This window comes from Delphinus delphis, chromosome 4 (assembly GCF_949987515.2).
Source record: "Delphinus delphis chromosome 4, mDelDel1.2, whole genome shotgun sequence".
Classification (NCBI taxonomy): domain Eukaryota; kingdom Metazoa; phylum Chordata; class Mammalia; order Artiodactyla; family Delphinidae; genus Delphinus; species Delphinus delphis.
Window position 1 is genome coordinate 142,398,046 of NC_082686.1, and position 15,046 is coordinate 142,413,091.

General features: G+C 44.7%; 1 protein-coding gene across 2 annotated transcripts in view; it reads left to right on the forward strand.

The window, feature by feature from the left end:
• Nucleotides 1–13,438: 13,438 nt before the first annotated feature.
• RARB (retinoic acid receptor beta) overlaps nt 13,439–15,046 on the forward strand; it is a 185,576-nt gene continuing 183,968 nt past the window's right edge. Inside the window, exon 1 of one of the 2 annotated variants that reach the window (XM_060011566.1) lies at nt 13,439–13,533. Coding sequence is in view for 1 of the 2 variants with exons in the window: in XM_060011565.1 (XP_059867548.1) it covers nt 14,071–14,227 (157 nt within the window). In the remaining variant the exon portion in view is untranslated. The other variant, XM_060011565.1, reaches the window with a different exon arrangement.

Sequence of the window (15,046 nt, forward strand, 5' to 3'; positions counted from 1 at the left end):
TCTGTTTGCTGGTATTTTGTTGAGGATTTTTGCATCTATGTTCATCAGTGATGTTGGCCTGTAGTTTTCTTTTTTTGTGACATCTTTGTCTGGTTTTGGTATCAGGATGATGGTGGCCTTGTAGAATGAGTTTGGGAGTGTTCCTCCCTCTGCTATATTTCGGAAGAGTTTGAGAAGGATAGGTGTTAGCTCTTTTCTAAATGTTTGATAGAATTCGCCTGTGAAGCATGTGGTCCTGGACTTTTGTTTGTTGGAAGATTTTTAATCACAGTTTCAATTTCAGTGCTTGTGATTGGTCTGTTTATATTTTCTGTTTCTTCCTGATTCAGTCTTTGAAGGTTGTGCTTTTCTAAGCATTTGTCCCTTTCTTCCAGGTTGTCCATTTTATTAGCATGTAGTTGCTTGTAGTAATCACTCATGATCCTTTGTATTTCTGCAGTGTCAGTTGTTACTTCTCTTTTTTCATTTATGATTCTGTTGAATCTGAGTCTTCTCCCTTTTTGTCTTGATGAGTCTGGCTAATGGTTTATCAATTTTGTTTACCTTCTCAAAGAACCAGCTTTTAGTTTTATTGATCTTTGCAAATGTTTCCTTCATTTCTGTTTCATTTATTTCTGATCTCATCTTTATGGTTTCATTCCTTCTGCTAACTTTGGGGTTTTTTTGTTCCTCTTTCCCTTTAAGTGTAAGCTTAGGTTGTTTATTTGAGATTTTTCTTGAGGTAGGCTTGTATTGCTATAAACTTCCCTCTTAGAACTGCTTTTGCTGCCTCCCATACGTTTTGGGTCGTCGTGTTTTCATTGTCATTTGTTTCTACGTATTTTTTTACTTCCTCTTTGATTTCTTCAGTGATCTCTTGGTTATTTAGTAGCATATTGTTTAGCGTTGTGGTCTGAAAAGATACTTGGTACAATTTCAATTTTCTTAAATTTACCAAGGCTTGATTGGTAACCCAAGATATGATCTATCCTGGGGTGGTGGAGAAGGCAAGAGTCCGGGGCGGTGGAGAAGGCAAGATGGCAGTGCCCATGGAGGTGGCCGTGTGTATGATGAACTCAGCGGCCCAGCTGTGGAGCTGCGTCATGTGAGCACTTGAGAAGAAAGTGTATTCTTCATGTCTTGGCTATTGTAAACAGTGCTGAAGTGAACAGTGGGGTGCATGTATCCTTTCAAACCATATTTTTCTCCAGATATATTCCCAGGAGTGGGATTGCTGGTTCATATGGTAGTTCTATTTTTAGTCTTTTAAGGAACCTCCCTACTGTACTCCATATCATATTGTACCCTGTATCAATTTACATTCCCACCATCAGTGTAGGAGGGTTCCCTTTTCTCCACACCCTCTCCAGCCTTTATTGTTTGTAGATTTTTTGATGATGGCCATTCTGACTGGTGTGAAGTGATATCTCGTTGTAGTTTTGATTCTTTTAATAATTAATCCTAATTTTATTTTACTTACAGTGAGGCCATTCAGATTGCCTTGAGACAGTTGATCACAGTTTCTGCCTCTTTTAAATTTCTACCAAGTTGTACACGGCAGTATCTTCCAAGTACTCTTTTTCATTCAACAAATATTTATTGAAGCATTACTATGTGTCAGGTACCGTTCTTATTACTGGGGTCATTACAGTGAACTGGATAGAGTGGCTGCCCTCAAGGAGATTACTTTCTATTTTAGTAGACATACAATAAAGAATAAATGTATGCCAGGTAGTAATAACGTCCGTAAATTTTAAAATGTAGTGTCACGGAACAGACAGTGATGGACATGACCTAGAGCCCTATTTTAAATAGGATCATTAGTGCCTCAATTAAGGCAATATATTCATCAACACCTGAAGAAAGGGATGGAATAAGTTTTGTTGATATCCAAGCAAAGAGTATCCAGGCAGAGCAAAAATAAACTCAAAGATGCTGAAGTAGTGTATTTGGCATGCTTAAAAAATAGCTGCGGAGGGTCCTGGGGGTATTTGAATTGAGAATTTTAGATCTTGAAGAAACCCTCCATATTACCCAGTTCCAGGATTGCTGGTAGATTTCATCTTCAAAGTCAATTCAAATGAATTGGTGGTGAACGCCTACAGCAGAAGTCAGTAAGTCTTTTCTATCAAGGTCCAGATCATAAATACTTTCAGCTTTGTGGGACATACTGTTTCTGTTGCAGTCACTCAGCTCCGTCATTGGCTGAAAGCAGCCACAGTAATACGTAAACGAATGTGAGTGTGCTGTGCTCCAGTACAACTGTATTTTACTGGTGGGCTGGATTTGGCCCTTGAAGTCTGCCAGCATCTGGGCTAGTATGGTGTGGGGCAGTCTTACCTGTATCTCTCAGAGGGACTCATTAGTCATTCTGTCGTGGGCTCACATGGGGCACCTCAGCCGTGTATTTGCCACTGTGAGTCAAACAGCCTCCTTGTGTTACCCATTAGACCAGACAAGTTCTCACAAGCTGTTAGTGGAAAGTTAGCTCTCTGGTCTCCTAATTCAGTTTTGTTACACTAGCCTGACCTCACCCCTCCAGATTTGCCATCAATTACTTTACCTACATGAAAGGTATAGGGCTTTGAGGGATGTGGGTGCAGCCCCCATGGCTAGAGCCCACCTAAGCCTGAATGGAAGACTTTCCTAGGAAGTGGCCGGTGGTTTTCAAAGTTAGCAGTAAGGGTTTCTGCAGAGCTTTGTCATATTGTGTCTTTGCCACACAGAAAAACAAGTGAAAGACTGAAGCTGCAACATGGTTGGGAGTGGACGTCCGCTGTGTCCCCTGCCACTGGCCTGTCCTTAGCAAGAAAGGAGAACAGACCCTGGTCCAAGTAGGAAAGAAAAGCAGATCTTTAACGTAAGGGAGACCTCACAGGAGGGATACCAAGATAATCATTTTTCCAATTTATAGTTTTAAACATGTCAAAGGAGATTTGAGTAATTAGAATATAGACTAAACTTGATTTCAAAAGAGACCCGAACTATGATGGCATAAATAAGATAGAAGTTAATCTCCGTCGTGTGATTGTCTAGAGATAAGTGGTCCAGGCTGGCTGGGTAGCTGTGCTCCATGTGGACATCCAAGGATTCAGGGTCCCTCCATCGCAAGGCTTTGCCATCCCTGGGTGGCTGCCCTCTTCCCTGCAGTCTGGGCTGGGTCCCACAGCATTTTAGCTGGCAGGAAAGGGAGAAGATAGACAGTGGAAGGTGGGAGAGTACTTTTTCAGGAAGTGACATGGGCCTTGCACACAGCACATTTTGCTGATGAGAACATGATCACATAGCCACACCTGGCTGCACAGGAGTCTGGGAAACACCCTCTCTATCTGGGGAGCCATGTGCTCAGCTAAAAATCTATTAATGTGGATTTTTAAAGGGAACTGTGAATTAAGAGGGAGGCTGGAGTTAACAGTTCGCCACAGAATTTATACAAGGAGGTGAAAAAATTTTCTGTCTATTTTTACCTAATATAGAAATAGTAATGCCTAACATTACATAATACTTTAGAGATTTAGAAAAATCTTTCTCATACATTATTTCATTTCATTCTTCAGCATTATCTTCCCTTGAAGTAAACACTATAATTGGAAGTAGATATTATCTTCATTTATGTGAAGTAAGTCTCAGAAGGAGTGTGATGGACATAGAGAATAGACTTGTGGTTGCCAAGGGGGAGGGGGCTGGGGGAGGGGATGGAGTGGGAGGTTGGGATTAGCAGATGCAAACTGTTATATATAGAATGGGTAAATAACAAGGTCCTACTGTATAGCACAGGGAACTATATTCAATATCCTGTAATAAACCATATGGAAAAGAATATTTAAAGAATGTATGTATATGTATAACTGAATAGTTTTACTGTACAGCAGAAGTTAACACAACATTGTGGGTACTTCGCTGGTGGTCCAGTGGTTAAGACTCCGAGCTCCCAATGCAGGGGGCTCAGGTTCGTTCCCTGATCAGGGAACTAGATCCCGCATGTCACAACTAAGAGCCTGCATGCCGCAACTAAAAGATTCCACGTGCTGCAGCGAAGGTCTCGCACACGGCAACGAAGATCCCGCATGCTGCAACTAAGACTACAGCTATTATTTAGCGCAACGAAATAAATAAACACACACACACACACACACACAAATACAACATTGTAAAGCAACTATACTTGAATTAAAAATTTTTCTAATTAAAAAATTTTAAAAGGGCTTCCCTGATGGTGCAGTGGTTGAGAGTCCGCCTGCCGATGCAGGGGACACGGGTTCATGCCCCAATCCGGGAGGATCCCATATGCTGCAGAGCGGCTGGGCCCGTGAGCCATGGCCGCTGAGCCTGCGCGTCCGGAGCCTGTGCTCTGCAACGGGATAGGCCACGACAGTGAGAGGCCCACGTACCGCCAAAAAAAAAAAAAAAAAAATTTAAAAAAAGGAGTGTGAGATTACCAAAGCCATACAGCCACAACAGACAGAGCCCAAAGCTCACTCCAGGCTCAGAGCTTTACCATTTGCACTCCTAGAAACTTAACACCTAATCCTCTAAAGGCCTGTGACTTGGTGTTTACCAAATAGAATGTCCCATCCGATCAGAGGATCTGACACTTTAGTGTGCCAAGTCCCTGATTACCCCAACCCTAGAAATCGTCATTATGTAGCCTCCAGCGTGAAGCCCTGGAGTCGCCACGCTTTGGGAATCACCACAGTGATCTTACATTTTATGATTGTATTTTGCTTAAACAGAGAGGGGAGATATTTCATATTATTTCTGTCTATTCTTTCCCTTTTTGCATTCCCATGCTTATCTGTTAAATTTTGGAACTCTTGCCTTCTGAAAAATCCAAGCTAATTTCTTTTGAAGCATTTCTAACTCAGAACAAAAATCACACAATGATAAAATGTCAAGAACTAATTCTGGACGCCACCATGTAGCCTCTCACACAGAAGTTTTCAAAGCCCTCGGTTGAGCGGGTGCTTTATACCCTATAGTTTGAAAGGAGAGAAAAAATGGTTTTTTCATCAAAAATATTTGTTTTTTCATATTGTGTGTGTGTGTGATGTACATATACACTTACTGTTTCTCCAGCAGAAATTTCTCGGAGATTTCTAGGTGGCTGTATCTTACCCTCGATTCCCACCCAAGCGCATTGAGCTTTTTATTTGCCTTTTTCTCCGTCAGACACCAGGATGAATTTAAACTCCAGTCCCTTGCCAATGGCCTCTCTGATGCATTTGCTCTGTTTTACATTCCCTTTCCCTGTAGAATCAGATGGAAATTCCTTTGGGGCCTTTGAGTCAGAAACTATTGTGTTGCTAATCGAACTTGGCTTCATTAGCATTTCAAATCCTGCGATGTTCTCAGAGATCAGTGTCAGGTCTGAGGGCTCCCCACCCATGACCTGATTTGCCAGACGTGTTTAACGGAAATGAGCAGTGGCCAGTGCCTTTGACCTTATTTCTCCCAGCACACGTCACCGAGAAATCCTTTTCAAGGATTCGAGAGAAAAACGCATGTGCAGTCTAAGGAGCTTTACTTGTATCCCTCTCCCTACCCTAGATATTGCTGCCAAAAAGCCACACTCCCTCCATCACCTCCGGTAGTTGGATCCTGGGTGGATGATGGGTAGATGGGTAAGCACATGGGCAGATGGACCACGTGGTGGGTGTATAACTAGAAGGGTAGATGGATTGGTAGATGGGTAATGGACAGGTGGGTGGATGGGTGAAGTAGAAGGGTGAGTAGGTGGATAGGATGGATAGACGGATGCATGGATGAATGGATGGGAAGAGAAGATAGATAAATAATGCCAACCTTCCATTTTGTGCGATATCCTTGCCATTTAATTATCCATAATTGGCCTTGTGTTCCTGAGGCTAAATACCACTTTGCAGAAGTCAGCATGCCATGTGAGCTACCTTCTGCCTTCCACAAGGAGCGTCGGGGTGGGACTTGTCAAATATTTCATTGCCATTCTGACTCAGTGTCTGCTTTGTAAAATAAAAGACACCATCCTTTTTAAAAATATAATATATGTAATAGTGCTTCAGCGCTGTGGAACTCAAACCAGGCACCTATAGCAAAACCTCCTGGGGAACTTGCCCTAATTGCATATGCCTGGACCTCACAGCCTGAACTGTGCCTCCTGGTTGAAAATTACTGCCCTGACAGAAGTGTCTCTGTACCTGGTACCAGAGGTAGTTGAGCAGTGTTGGAGCTCTGTGTTCCTGATGTCACTTCCTCCTTACAGACATTCCACTAACATTTTTTAAAGTACGTATTATATCCCAGGTAATGCTCTAAGTGCTTTTTACTTGTATTACCTCGTTCGATCTTTACCACAATCCTTTAAGGTAGGAACCATTAATATCTGCATTTTACAGGTGAGGGAATTGAGGCGGGTAGAGGTTAAGTAACACAGGACCAGGGTCACACAGCTGGTAAGAGGTGAAGCTGGAGTTGAAACTCAGTCCATGTCCTGACTCCACGGCCCCACCCAGTAGGCTACACCACCTCTCCGATCACTCAGCTCACCTTTTAAGAACACTGGTCCAATAGAACTTTCAGCAATGACGAACATGTTCTGTATCTGTGCTGTCCTGTTGACATGATAGCCACTAGCTGCATGAGGCTTTCGAGCACTTGAAATGTGGCCAGTATGACTGAGCAACTAAGTTTTTTAATTGTATGGAATTTTAACTAATTTAAACAGCACGGTTTAAGAGCCACCTAATAGCCTCTGGTCACACAGATGATCTAAAAAAATTAAGTGCTGAACTAGGCTTCAGGAAGACATCTCAGCTATAGACATTATCCTTTATTAATACTATTAACATGAAATAATTACAGAGCACTCTTAGAACCCTTTGTGCTTCTTTCCAGCCCTAAAAGAGTATCACGATTCTTCTAAGCGCTCTGCCAGCTGGGTGGCACATCTACCCTTAGCTCATTGGAAGATGTACTGAGATGAGACAGAGCAAATAATTCAGGCAGAATAATACAGACGGGTTGTAGCATGGTGGTGCCATTGGCGTTCATTCTCAGGAGTCATTGTGACATTTTCCATCTCCCAAATACTTGCCATCCTATGTTAGTGGAAGTGGGAGTTGATGGAAATGACTGACTTTAAAGCAGGGTTCGGGGACTTCCCTGGCGGTCCAGTGGTTACGACTCTGCGTTTCCACTGCAGGGGGCACGGGTCCCATCCCTGGTCAGGGAACCAGGATCCCGCATGCCACCCGGCGTTCAGTGGTACAAAAAATGAAAAAAACAGAAGTACGGGGGCATCTGTGCTCATTTCAAGGAGACATGCCATCCCACACTCCTTACAGAAGGAAGTGAAGAAAATGAGTAGGAAAGTGGGAAATGATAAACCAAGAGAGAAATAAAGGTGGCTCTGGATGAAGTAATGTAAGAAAAGAGCCGTATTATTTTTTGTGTGGTTATACAAGTTGAAATTGGGTGAAGCTTTTAAACGGGAAGGAAAATTAAAGTGTTAAGAAAACCCAAATGTATATGGCTAGGTTTTATAGCATAGAGACAAGGCAATGTAGAATTTGGTGAAATCATTATATATTGGTTTAGAACAGTGCTGGACAAACTGCAGCCCATGGGTTAACCCAGTCCACTGCTGGTTTTTGTAAATAAAATTTTATTAAGTACACACCTGTCCATTCATTTACATGTGGTCTACGGCTCCTTTATATTACAGCAGCAGAGCTGAGCAGTATGCAACAGGAACTGTATAGCCTGCAAAACCTAGAACAGTTCCTATGGCCCCACACAGAAAAATGCTTATTGACATCCATTTTAGAACAAAAGGGGAATATATATTAGCATAACTATCTTTGACCTGGCTACACTGGTACACATACCCCCAGCATTTCTTGAAACCCTGGAAGACTGAAAACAACCTAAATGTCCACTAGCTGAGCACTGTTAAATGAACTACACTGCATTCGTGTAAAGGAATACTGTTCAGTTGTTGATGTTGCTTAATTGAAGTGTAGTTGATTTACAATATTATATTAGTTTCAGGTGTACAGCATAGTGATTCAGCATTTTTATAGATTATACTCCATTAAAAGTTATTACAAAATAATGGCTATAATTCCCTGTGCTGTATGATATACCCTTGTTGCTCATCTATTTTATACATAGTAGTTTGTATCTCTTAATCTCCTACCCCTTGCTTGCCCCTTGCCCCTTCCTTCTCCCCTCTGGTAACCACTAGTTTGTTCTCTATATTTGTGAATCTGTTTCTGTTTTTCTGTTTTGTTATATTGATTCATTTGTTTTATTTTTTTAGATTGCACATATAAGTGATAACATAGACTATTTGTCTTTCTGTCTGACTTATTTCACTAAGCATAATACTCTCTAGGGCCACCCAAGTTGTTGCAAATGGCAGAATTGAATTCTTTTTTGTGGCCGAGTAATATTCCATTGCATATATGTACCACATCTTCTTTATCCATTTATCTGGTGATGGACACTTGGGTTGCTTCCATCTCTTGGCTATTGCAAATAATGCTGCTATGAACATTGGGGTGCATGTATCTTTTCAAATCAGTGTTTTCGTTTTTTCTGGGTATACACTCTGGAGTGAAATTGCTGGATCATTCAGATTTCTCCTTTTTGTTTTTTGAGGAAACACCATACTGTTTTCCATAGTGGCTGTACCAGTTTACATTCCAACCAACAGTGTACGGAGGTCCCCTTCTCTCCACATCCTTGCCAACATTTGTTATTTGTTGTCTTTTTGATGATAGCCATTCTGAGAGGTGTGAGGTGATACTGTGATTTTGCTTTGCATGTCTGTAATAATTGAGGACCTTTACATGTGCCCGTTTGCCATCTGTATGCCTTCTTTGGAAAAATATGTCTATTCAGGTCTTCCGCCCATTGCTTAATGGGTTGTGGGGTTTTTGTTTTTTTTTTTTAATTGAGCTATTTATTGCTGTTTTTTAATGAGATAGTTCTGTATGTACTATTTATTACTAAATAGAAAAATGTCGCAGAACAGTATGCATTATTTGATTACATTTGTATAAAAGCAACAAAGAATCCCCCCAGAAGATACAGGGATATATGCCCAGCACCTGGCACAGGGCTCGGCATTTGAGGAGTGAACACATGGAGAGTTTACACATTACTTTTTCACTTTTAATCTCCTGGACTCTGAGTGTTTATGAACATGCACTACTTTTTTTAAAATCTAAATTAAAACGGGGGGAATAATAAACAAGAGGAACTAGCCACAGGTAGGCCTCCCGGCTCCCGCATACGAGCCGGTGCCAGCAGAGGTGGCCGGGGGGCTGAGGACCCACTGGAGCCCGTTGCTAGCACTGTGAGGATCGGGGGGGGGGGGGTCGAAGGGGGCAGGAGTTTGGTCTCCAGGTGGGACCGGCAGGAACCCCGGGGGCAGGAGCCACGCACAGCAAACGCGGGGAAGTGCCCAGGAGGCCACTCGGGTCTGGAAAGGGAGTGGGGCAGTGGCCCTGTCCTGGGGACATTGTCCGCAAGTAACGGGTGGGAAGACTTCGTCCAGGAAACTGGGAAAAGCAGGAAGCTACAGAAGAAGGAGCCAAGGGAAGGAAGGACGCAGCGGCCAGCCCTGGAGGTGGAGAGACGTTTCTGAGGAAGAACACGTTTCCTGGGCTCTGAGAAGACCCGGTGTCTGCGGGGACGCGGGCTCACGTCTGGGGTGCAGCCTGCTGTCTGTGGGCCTGAGAATCACGGACACCACCAGTCCCGGCCTCGGAGCCGGTGTTCAGACGGACGGCCCAGGGCACTTTCTGCTGTTGATCAGTGTTAGGACTTCCCCTGCGCCCAACGCGGGAGGCGGCTGAGCCAGGGGGTGCAGAAGCCCCCGGAACAGCTCAGCACTTGCCCTGTGCCGGCTACACACCCCTGCCCGGGCTGCCCTGCTGAAACCCACGCTCCCCTCAGTGCTGCCATTTGCTTTTTCCACAGAAGTGTGGCAAGAGGGGTTTACATAAGACTAAGGGTAAAACAAACAAACAAAAAAGTAAAAGTAAATAAATAAAAACAAAACCATGTAAGAGACAGGTGTGTCTTCTTAAAATACGATCCGTGTCCGCCGCTCTCCGCCCCACCTCCATGTGGCCAGCACTTTGCATGACTTGTGCCTGGGGTGGATGTCAGCGCCTGTGAGAATCTTTTTATTTAGACATCACGAGGCATGTGACCAGTTTTGAACACAGCCGGCTGCAGTGCTGGTGCACAGAGACGCCTGCTCTTTCTTCAGCAAACTCTCCAGTTCAAACATGTCTGCAGAGCATGATTCATGGTGTTTCTTTCTGGATTGTCCAGTGGGTAATTGCTGTACAGAAACCAGAGAAACAGATGTAGACCCTGAACCCTGGCTATAAATTTTTGTTTTATGATTATGGGTTTCAAATGTGCTGTGTCACACTGACAAATACACAGTTACTCTGAAACAAAATGAATTTGGGGCTCAAACTTTTGCTTGTTTGTTTGTTTGTGGTTGGAAATACTTTTATTAGAGTTCCTTTTATCATTGATCGAGCATAAAGAAAACAGGGGCAGTGACACATATCAGAATGTTATTTTATGCCTTACCAAGAGGATATTTGGGAAACGGTTCTTCCCGAATGTTTCATTAATGTTTAAAATAGGTGTCGATAATTTAAACTTCATTATCCACAAATTAACTCGGCCATTTTTCACCTTCTACCTGTTCGTTAATCTTTATGGTGCACGGATATGTATTAAGGAACTGGGGCTTATTTGTGTATTTTTCCCTTATCTTTTTTTAAGATGAAGAAGGTAGAAGAAGAATCAAGTTTTCAAGAAGTATAAGAATTAGATTTACTGACGAAGAAATAAGAAACGTGTGGCTAAATTTGGGGGCTGCTTTCTAAGTTAACGCTTGGATTAAATAATAACCGTAATAGTTGCTATCCACGTAATCGATCCATGATGAGAAATGATGAACTGACTAGTGAATACTGTCGCACCGTAAAACACCCATAATGTTCCACTCACAAGGATTTAAGCCCTGATCCTTCATTTCAAGGCTCAAGTTTATTTCTCTACAGTTAAGAGAACTGTGTTCCTAGGTGAATAGAAATGTAAAATTTTCTTGTGCAAAGAAAGAAAACACCGCTCTCTGAACCCCTACCACACAAAGACACTCACACACACACACACACACACACACACACCTCTGTTATTGTTTGTGTGCCGTGACAGAGTATTGAGGAAGGAAATTTGGGAGCCGTTGTCTCCCTTAAGAACTGAGAGTAAACAGAATTTGGGGGACCCCATCTGCATGTTCACTTCCTTGTGACCAGTGCACCCTACCCTTTGGAAAGATGCTGAGTGAGCAGGTGAGTGCCACGGTAACCCGTACACACACACCTGGCCACGGTGCCATGTTTCTCATCTCTTAGTTCCTCCTGCTGTGCTTTAAATATAGCTCCCTCCTCTCCCTCCTCAAAGAACTTTTCACCCACCTCCATGATCCTGTACAAAACGAGCCCAGTTTCCAAGGCACTCTGAGGACCTCAAATAAGCATTTGGAGCTGTAAGTCCCATGGACCATGCAGCAATTGGCAATGTGGTGCTTTATGTATCTTTACAACTATCTTAATGACAGAGTGTTAAATGTTTTGTAAATTCCTCTGTGCTCCTTGTTTAAAATGTGTGTTTTCTTTGTAGTTAAAGGATTTCTTATAATAAAGCTCTGTTGCAAAATGATGACCATAGAAAAGAGAGAGAGAGCGAGAGTAACAAACACATAGTTTCAGCAAAAGCTTACCCCTTTATCGCCCTGGACTTTGCAATCGCAAGAACTGAGCTTGCTGGGCTGAAAATTGTTTGCCTACACCTTCCTGAAAGAGTCTTTGACTTGGTAAGTGTGTGCCATGCATACTTTTCATGTTACACATGAGTGCCACTCAGCAGCTCTGCTAGCCCAGCAGCACGGGGTGAGTGCCTGACAGGCTTTTAGAAGGCTTGGATGCCAGGGCACATACCAGCCCATTCACAGAAAGGAGACTGCAGCGTGCCCTTCCCTGCGAGGGGCAAGGAAGCCGTCCCCCCCCTGCCCGCCCACTCGCCCTCCCTGCTTTGTGGGAGAATTATTAGTCAGCGGTGGAGGGGCAGTGGTAGACTTAACGTGTTTTAATCCCTCCCCCGGAGCTTCCTTTCTTTGATGTACCTTGCATCCTTTAAGCAAGTGGTGCAAAATGGCTGCAGGGTGGATTGGCTCTCCCGTTCACAGCTTTCTGCCTGGGTTGATTTGTAAACTCTGCATCTGTCCTTCTCAGGGATGGCTGAAAAGCTTCAGTGTGAGAGGTACCCCAAAATTAGTCCCTTTTCCTTAAAATTACTGTCTTCTAATAAATAGCCAAGTTTGAGCAGGGGCTAGTATGGGTGAAAAGTGGCCCTTGGAAATACAGAACTTTCACACTTTAACCAGTTCTCAAATCTGTGTTTAGTTATGTGGGGGTGGGGTGGGGTGGGGATGTGATGACAGGGCTCAGCCGCGCTCGTCCGCAACAGAAAAGTTATTTCCACGTTGGGCTGGGATTCCAGGGAGCTGGGTTCTAGCCATGATTCTGAGCTGTGGGACCTCAAGCAGCTCTCAGCCTCCCTGGGCTTCTGTTTCCCCAGTTAAAAAGAAGAGGATGAGTCACAGCTAACTGGTCTAGGGTGTGTGCTGAGTGCCATGCAAGCACTGTTTCTTCTTGTCCTCACAGCAATCCGTTGAGGTGGCCAGTAGCATGCTCCCATTTTTCAGATGAGGAAACTGAGGCTTGGGGAGGTTAGGTACTTGTCCCAGATCCCATAGCTGCTCAGTGGGTTGGAATCTAGTTCAGTTTTGACTTCCACATCCACATTGTTGACCATTGTATTATATTATGAGGTCCTGCGTATCTGTGTGATTGTCTGTGTGTGTCTGGGGGAACTAGCGATAATTCTCGACTCCTTCGTAGGCTGTGTGTAGACTTGGGAGAATTTTAAGAAGTAAATGAATCCAGAAAGCTGGAATTTTTTTTTTTTCTACTCCCGAGCCAACGCAGTCCCTTCGGCCTGCAAGAGGGACAGACAGAAAAAGACTATCAAATGGGAAGTTTCTGGACCCCAGGCTTCCCCAGGGGCGGCTCTTCTCCGTGCTCCGGTTTAGGGCTTGCTGTGCTTTTGCAGGAGTGGAAAAACACACGTTACAAGGCATTTAACAGACAGACAGGCGCACGGAGGAATGTAAAGGCTGGGCCGGGGGCGGGCGACGGGGGCGCGCGGCCGAGCGAAGCCCCGCGCACTGGGGCGCAAAGGGCGGGAGCTGGCGAGCGGCGTCCCGGCCCCGCGCGCTCCTCCCGGCGGCTCCGGACCGCGCGCACTCCTCCTCCGTGTGGCTCCGGGCGCCCCGGGCCCCGCGCGCTCGGAGCGGAGACGCGGGGCGGGAGGTGCGCGCGCCCGGGCCGCGGGCCGCCCGCGCGGCGGGGCTGCTGGGAGTGCTCGGCTCTGTGAGAATCCTGGGAGCTGGTGATGTCAGACTCGCTGGGTCATTTGAAGGTTAGCAGCCCGGGAAGGGTTCACCGAAAGTTCACTCGCATATATTAGGCAATTCAATCTTTCATTCTGTGTGACAGAAGTAGTAGGAAGTGAGCTGTTCAGAGGCAGGAGGGTCTATTCTTTGCCAAAGGGGGGACCAGAGTCCCCGCGCGAGCCGCCTGAGGACGGGGATGCCGAGGACGCGCGCGAGCCGGGCAGGGCTGGTCTGGGCACCGTCCGGGTAGGATCCGCACCGCATTCCGAAGGCTTTTTGCAGGCGTCTGCCTAGAAGGAGAACTTGGGCTCTTTCTGGGAACCCCCCGCCCCGGCTGGATTGGCCGAGCAAGCCTGGAAAATGGTAAATGATCATTTGGATCAATTACAGGCTTTTAGCTGGCTTGTCTGTCATAATTCATGATTCGAGGCTGGGAAAAAGACCAACAGCCTACGTGCCAAAAAGGGGGCAGAGTTTGATGGAGTTGGGTGGACTTTTCTATGCCATTTGCCTCCACACCTAGAGGATAAGCACTTTTGCAGACATTCGGTGCAGGGGAGATCATGTTTGACTGTATGGATGTCCTGTCAGTGAGTCCTGGGCAAATGCTGGATTTCTACACTGCGAGCCCGTCTTCCTGCATGCTCCAGGAGAAAGCTCTCAAAGCATGCTTCAGTGGATTGACCCAAACCGAATGGCGGCAGCGGCACACTGCGCAATGTAGGTTTATTTTTTCCCTTCTTCTACCAAGAAAAAAATAGGAATTGTCTCGCTTGCATGCAATGAAGACATTGGAAACAAATTGCACTGGTAGCCAGACAAAGGATTTAATGATTTAATGCTGAAAGGGTGTGCTGTGCTGGTGTGCATATTGATTCCCTCTGCTGAAAATTTCCTGTTAGATGTTTTCTTCCCAAACAACCCCTGCCGACCCCTGCTTCTCTCCTTACCGACCCTACAGTCCCTTGAAAACAGTTTTAGAAAATGTGCGTGGAGGGGGGAAAAAGTAGAGTGACCACAGGACTTTGAAACATTCTTCAAGTGAGGCAATTTGACAACGTTGGTACAGTTTTTACTAAGATATATGCAGAGGGGAATTTAACTTTGCTGTTCTTTGGATTAGCTACTAGCTACATGTATATCCCCCCCCCCTTGTGTGTTTTAACAGTCCAAAGTAATTAAAATATGACATCTTCCTTGCAAGGAATTTAGCCTAATTAAGGTTGCTGCTGCTCCTGAAGTTCATAAATGACCAGTTAAAGCTGCCGCCGCCAATGTTTTCCTTGCGGAGGAAAGGCAATATTTCTTAGCATTGACCCTGCTGCCACCCTTCCGAGTCACTTTGTTGCTCTAAGAAGTTGCTGTTTTGCTAGAAAACTACTGGCAATGAACACCCCTTGGGCTGAGCCATCCATTATTTCCATATCTTGCAGTTCAGCCGGGAACCTGGACGTCGGTTAAAGGAAAGGAAACATAAGTGGGGTAGCTCAGTTTTTTAAAAAAATATTGACTATTTGGTTATCTGATTCTGAGAGGGTG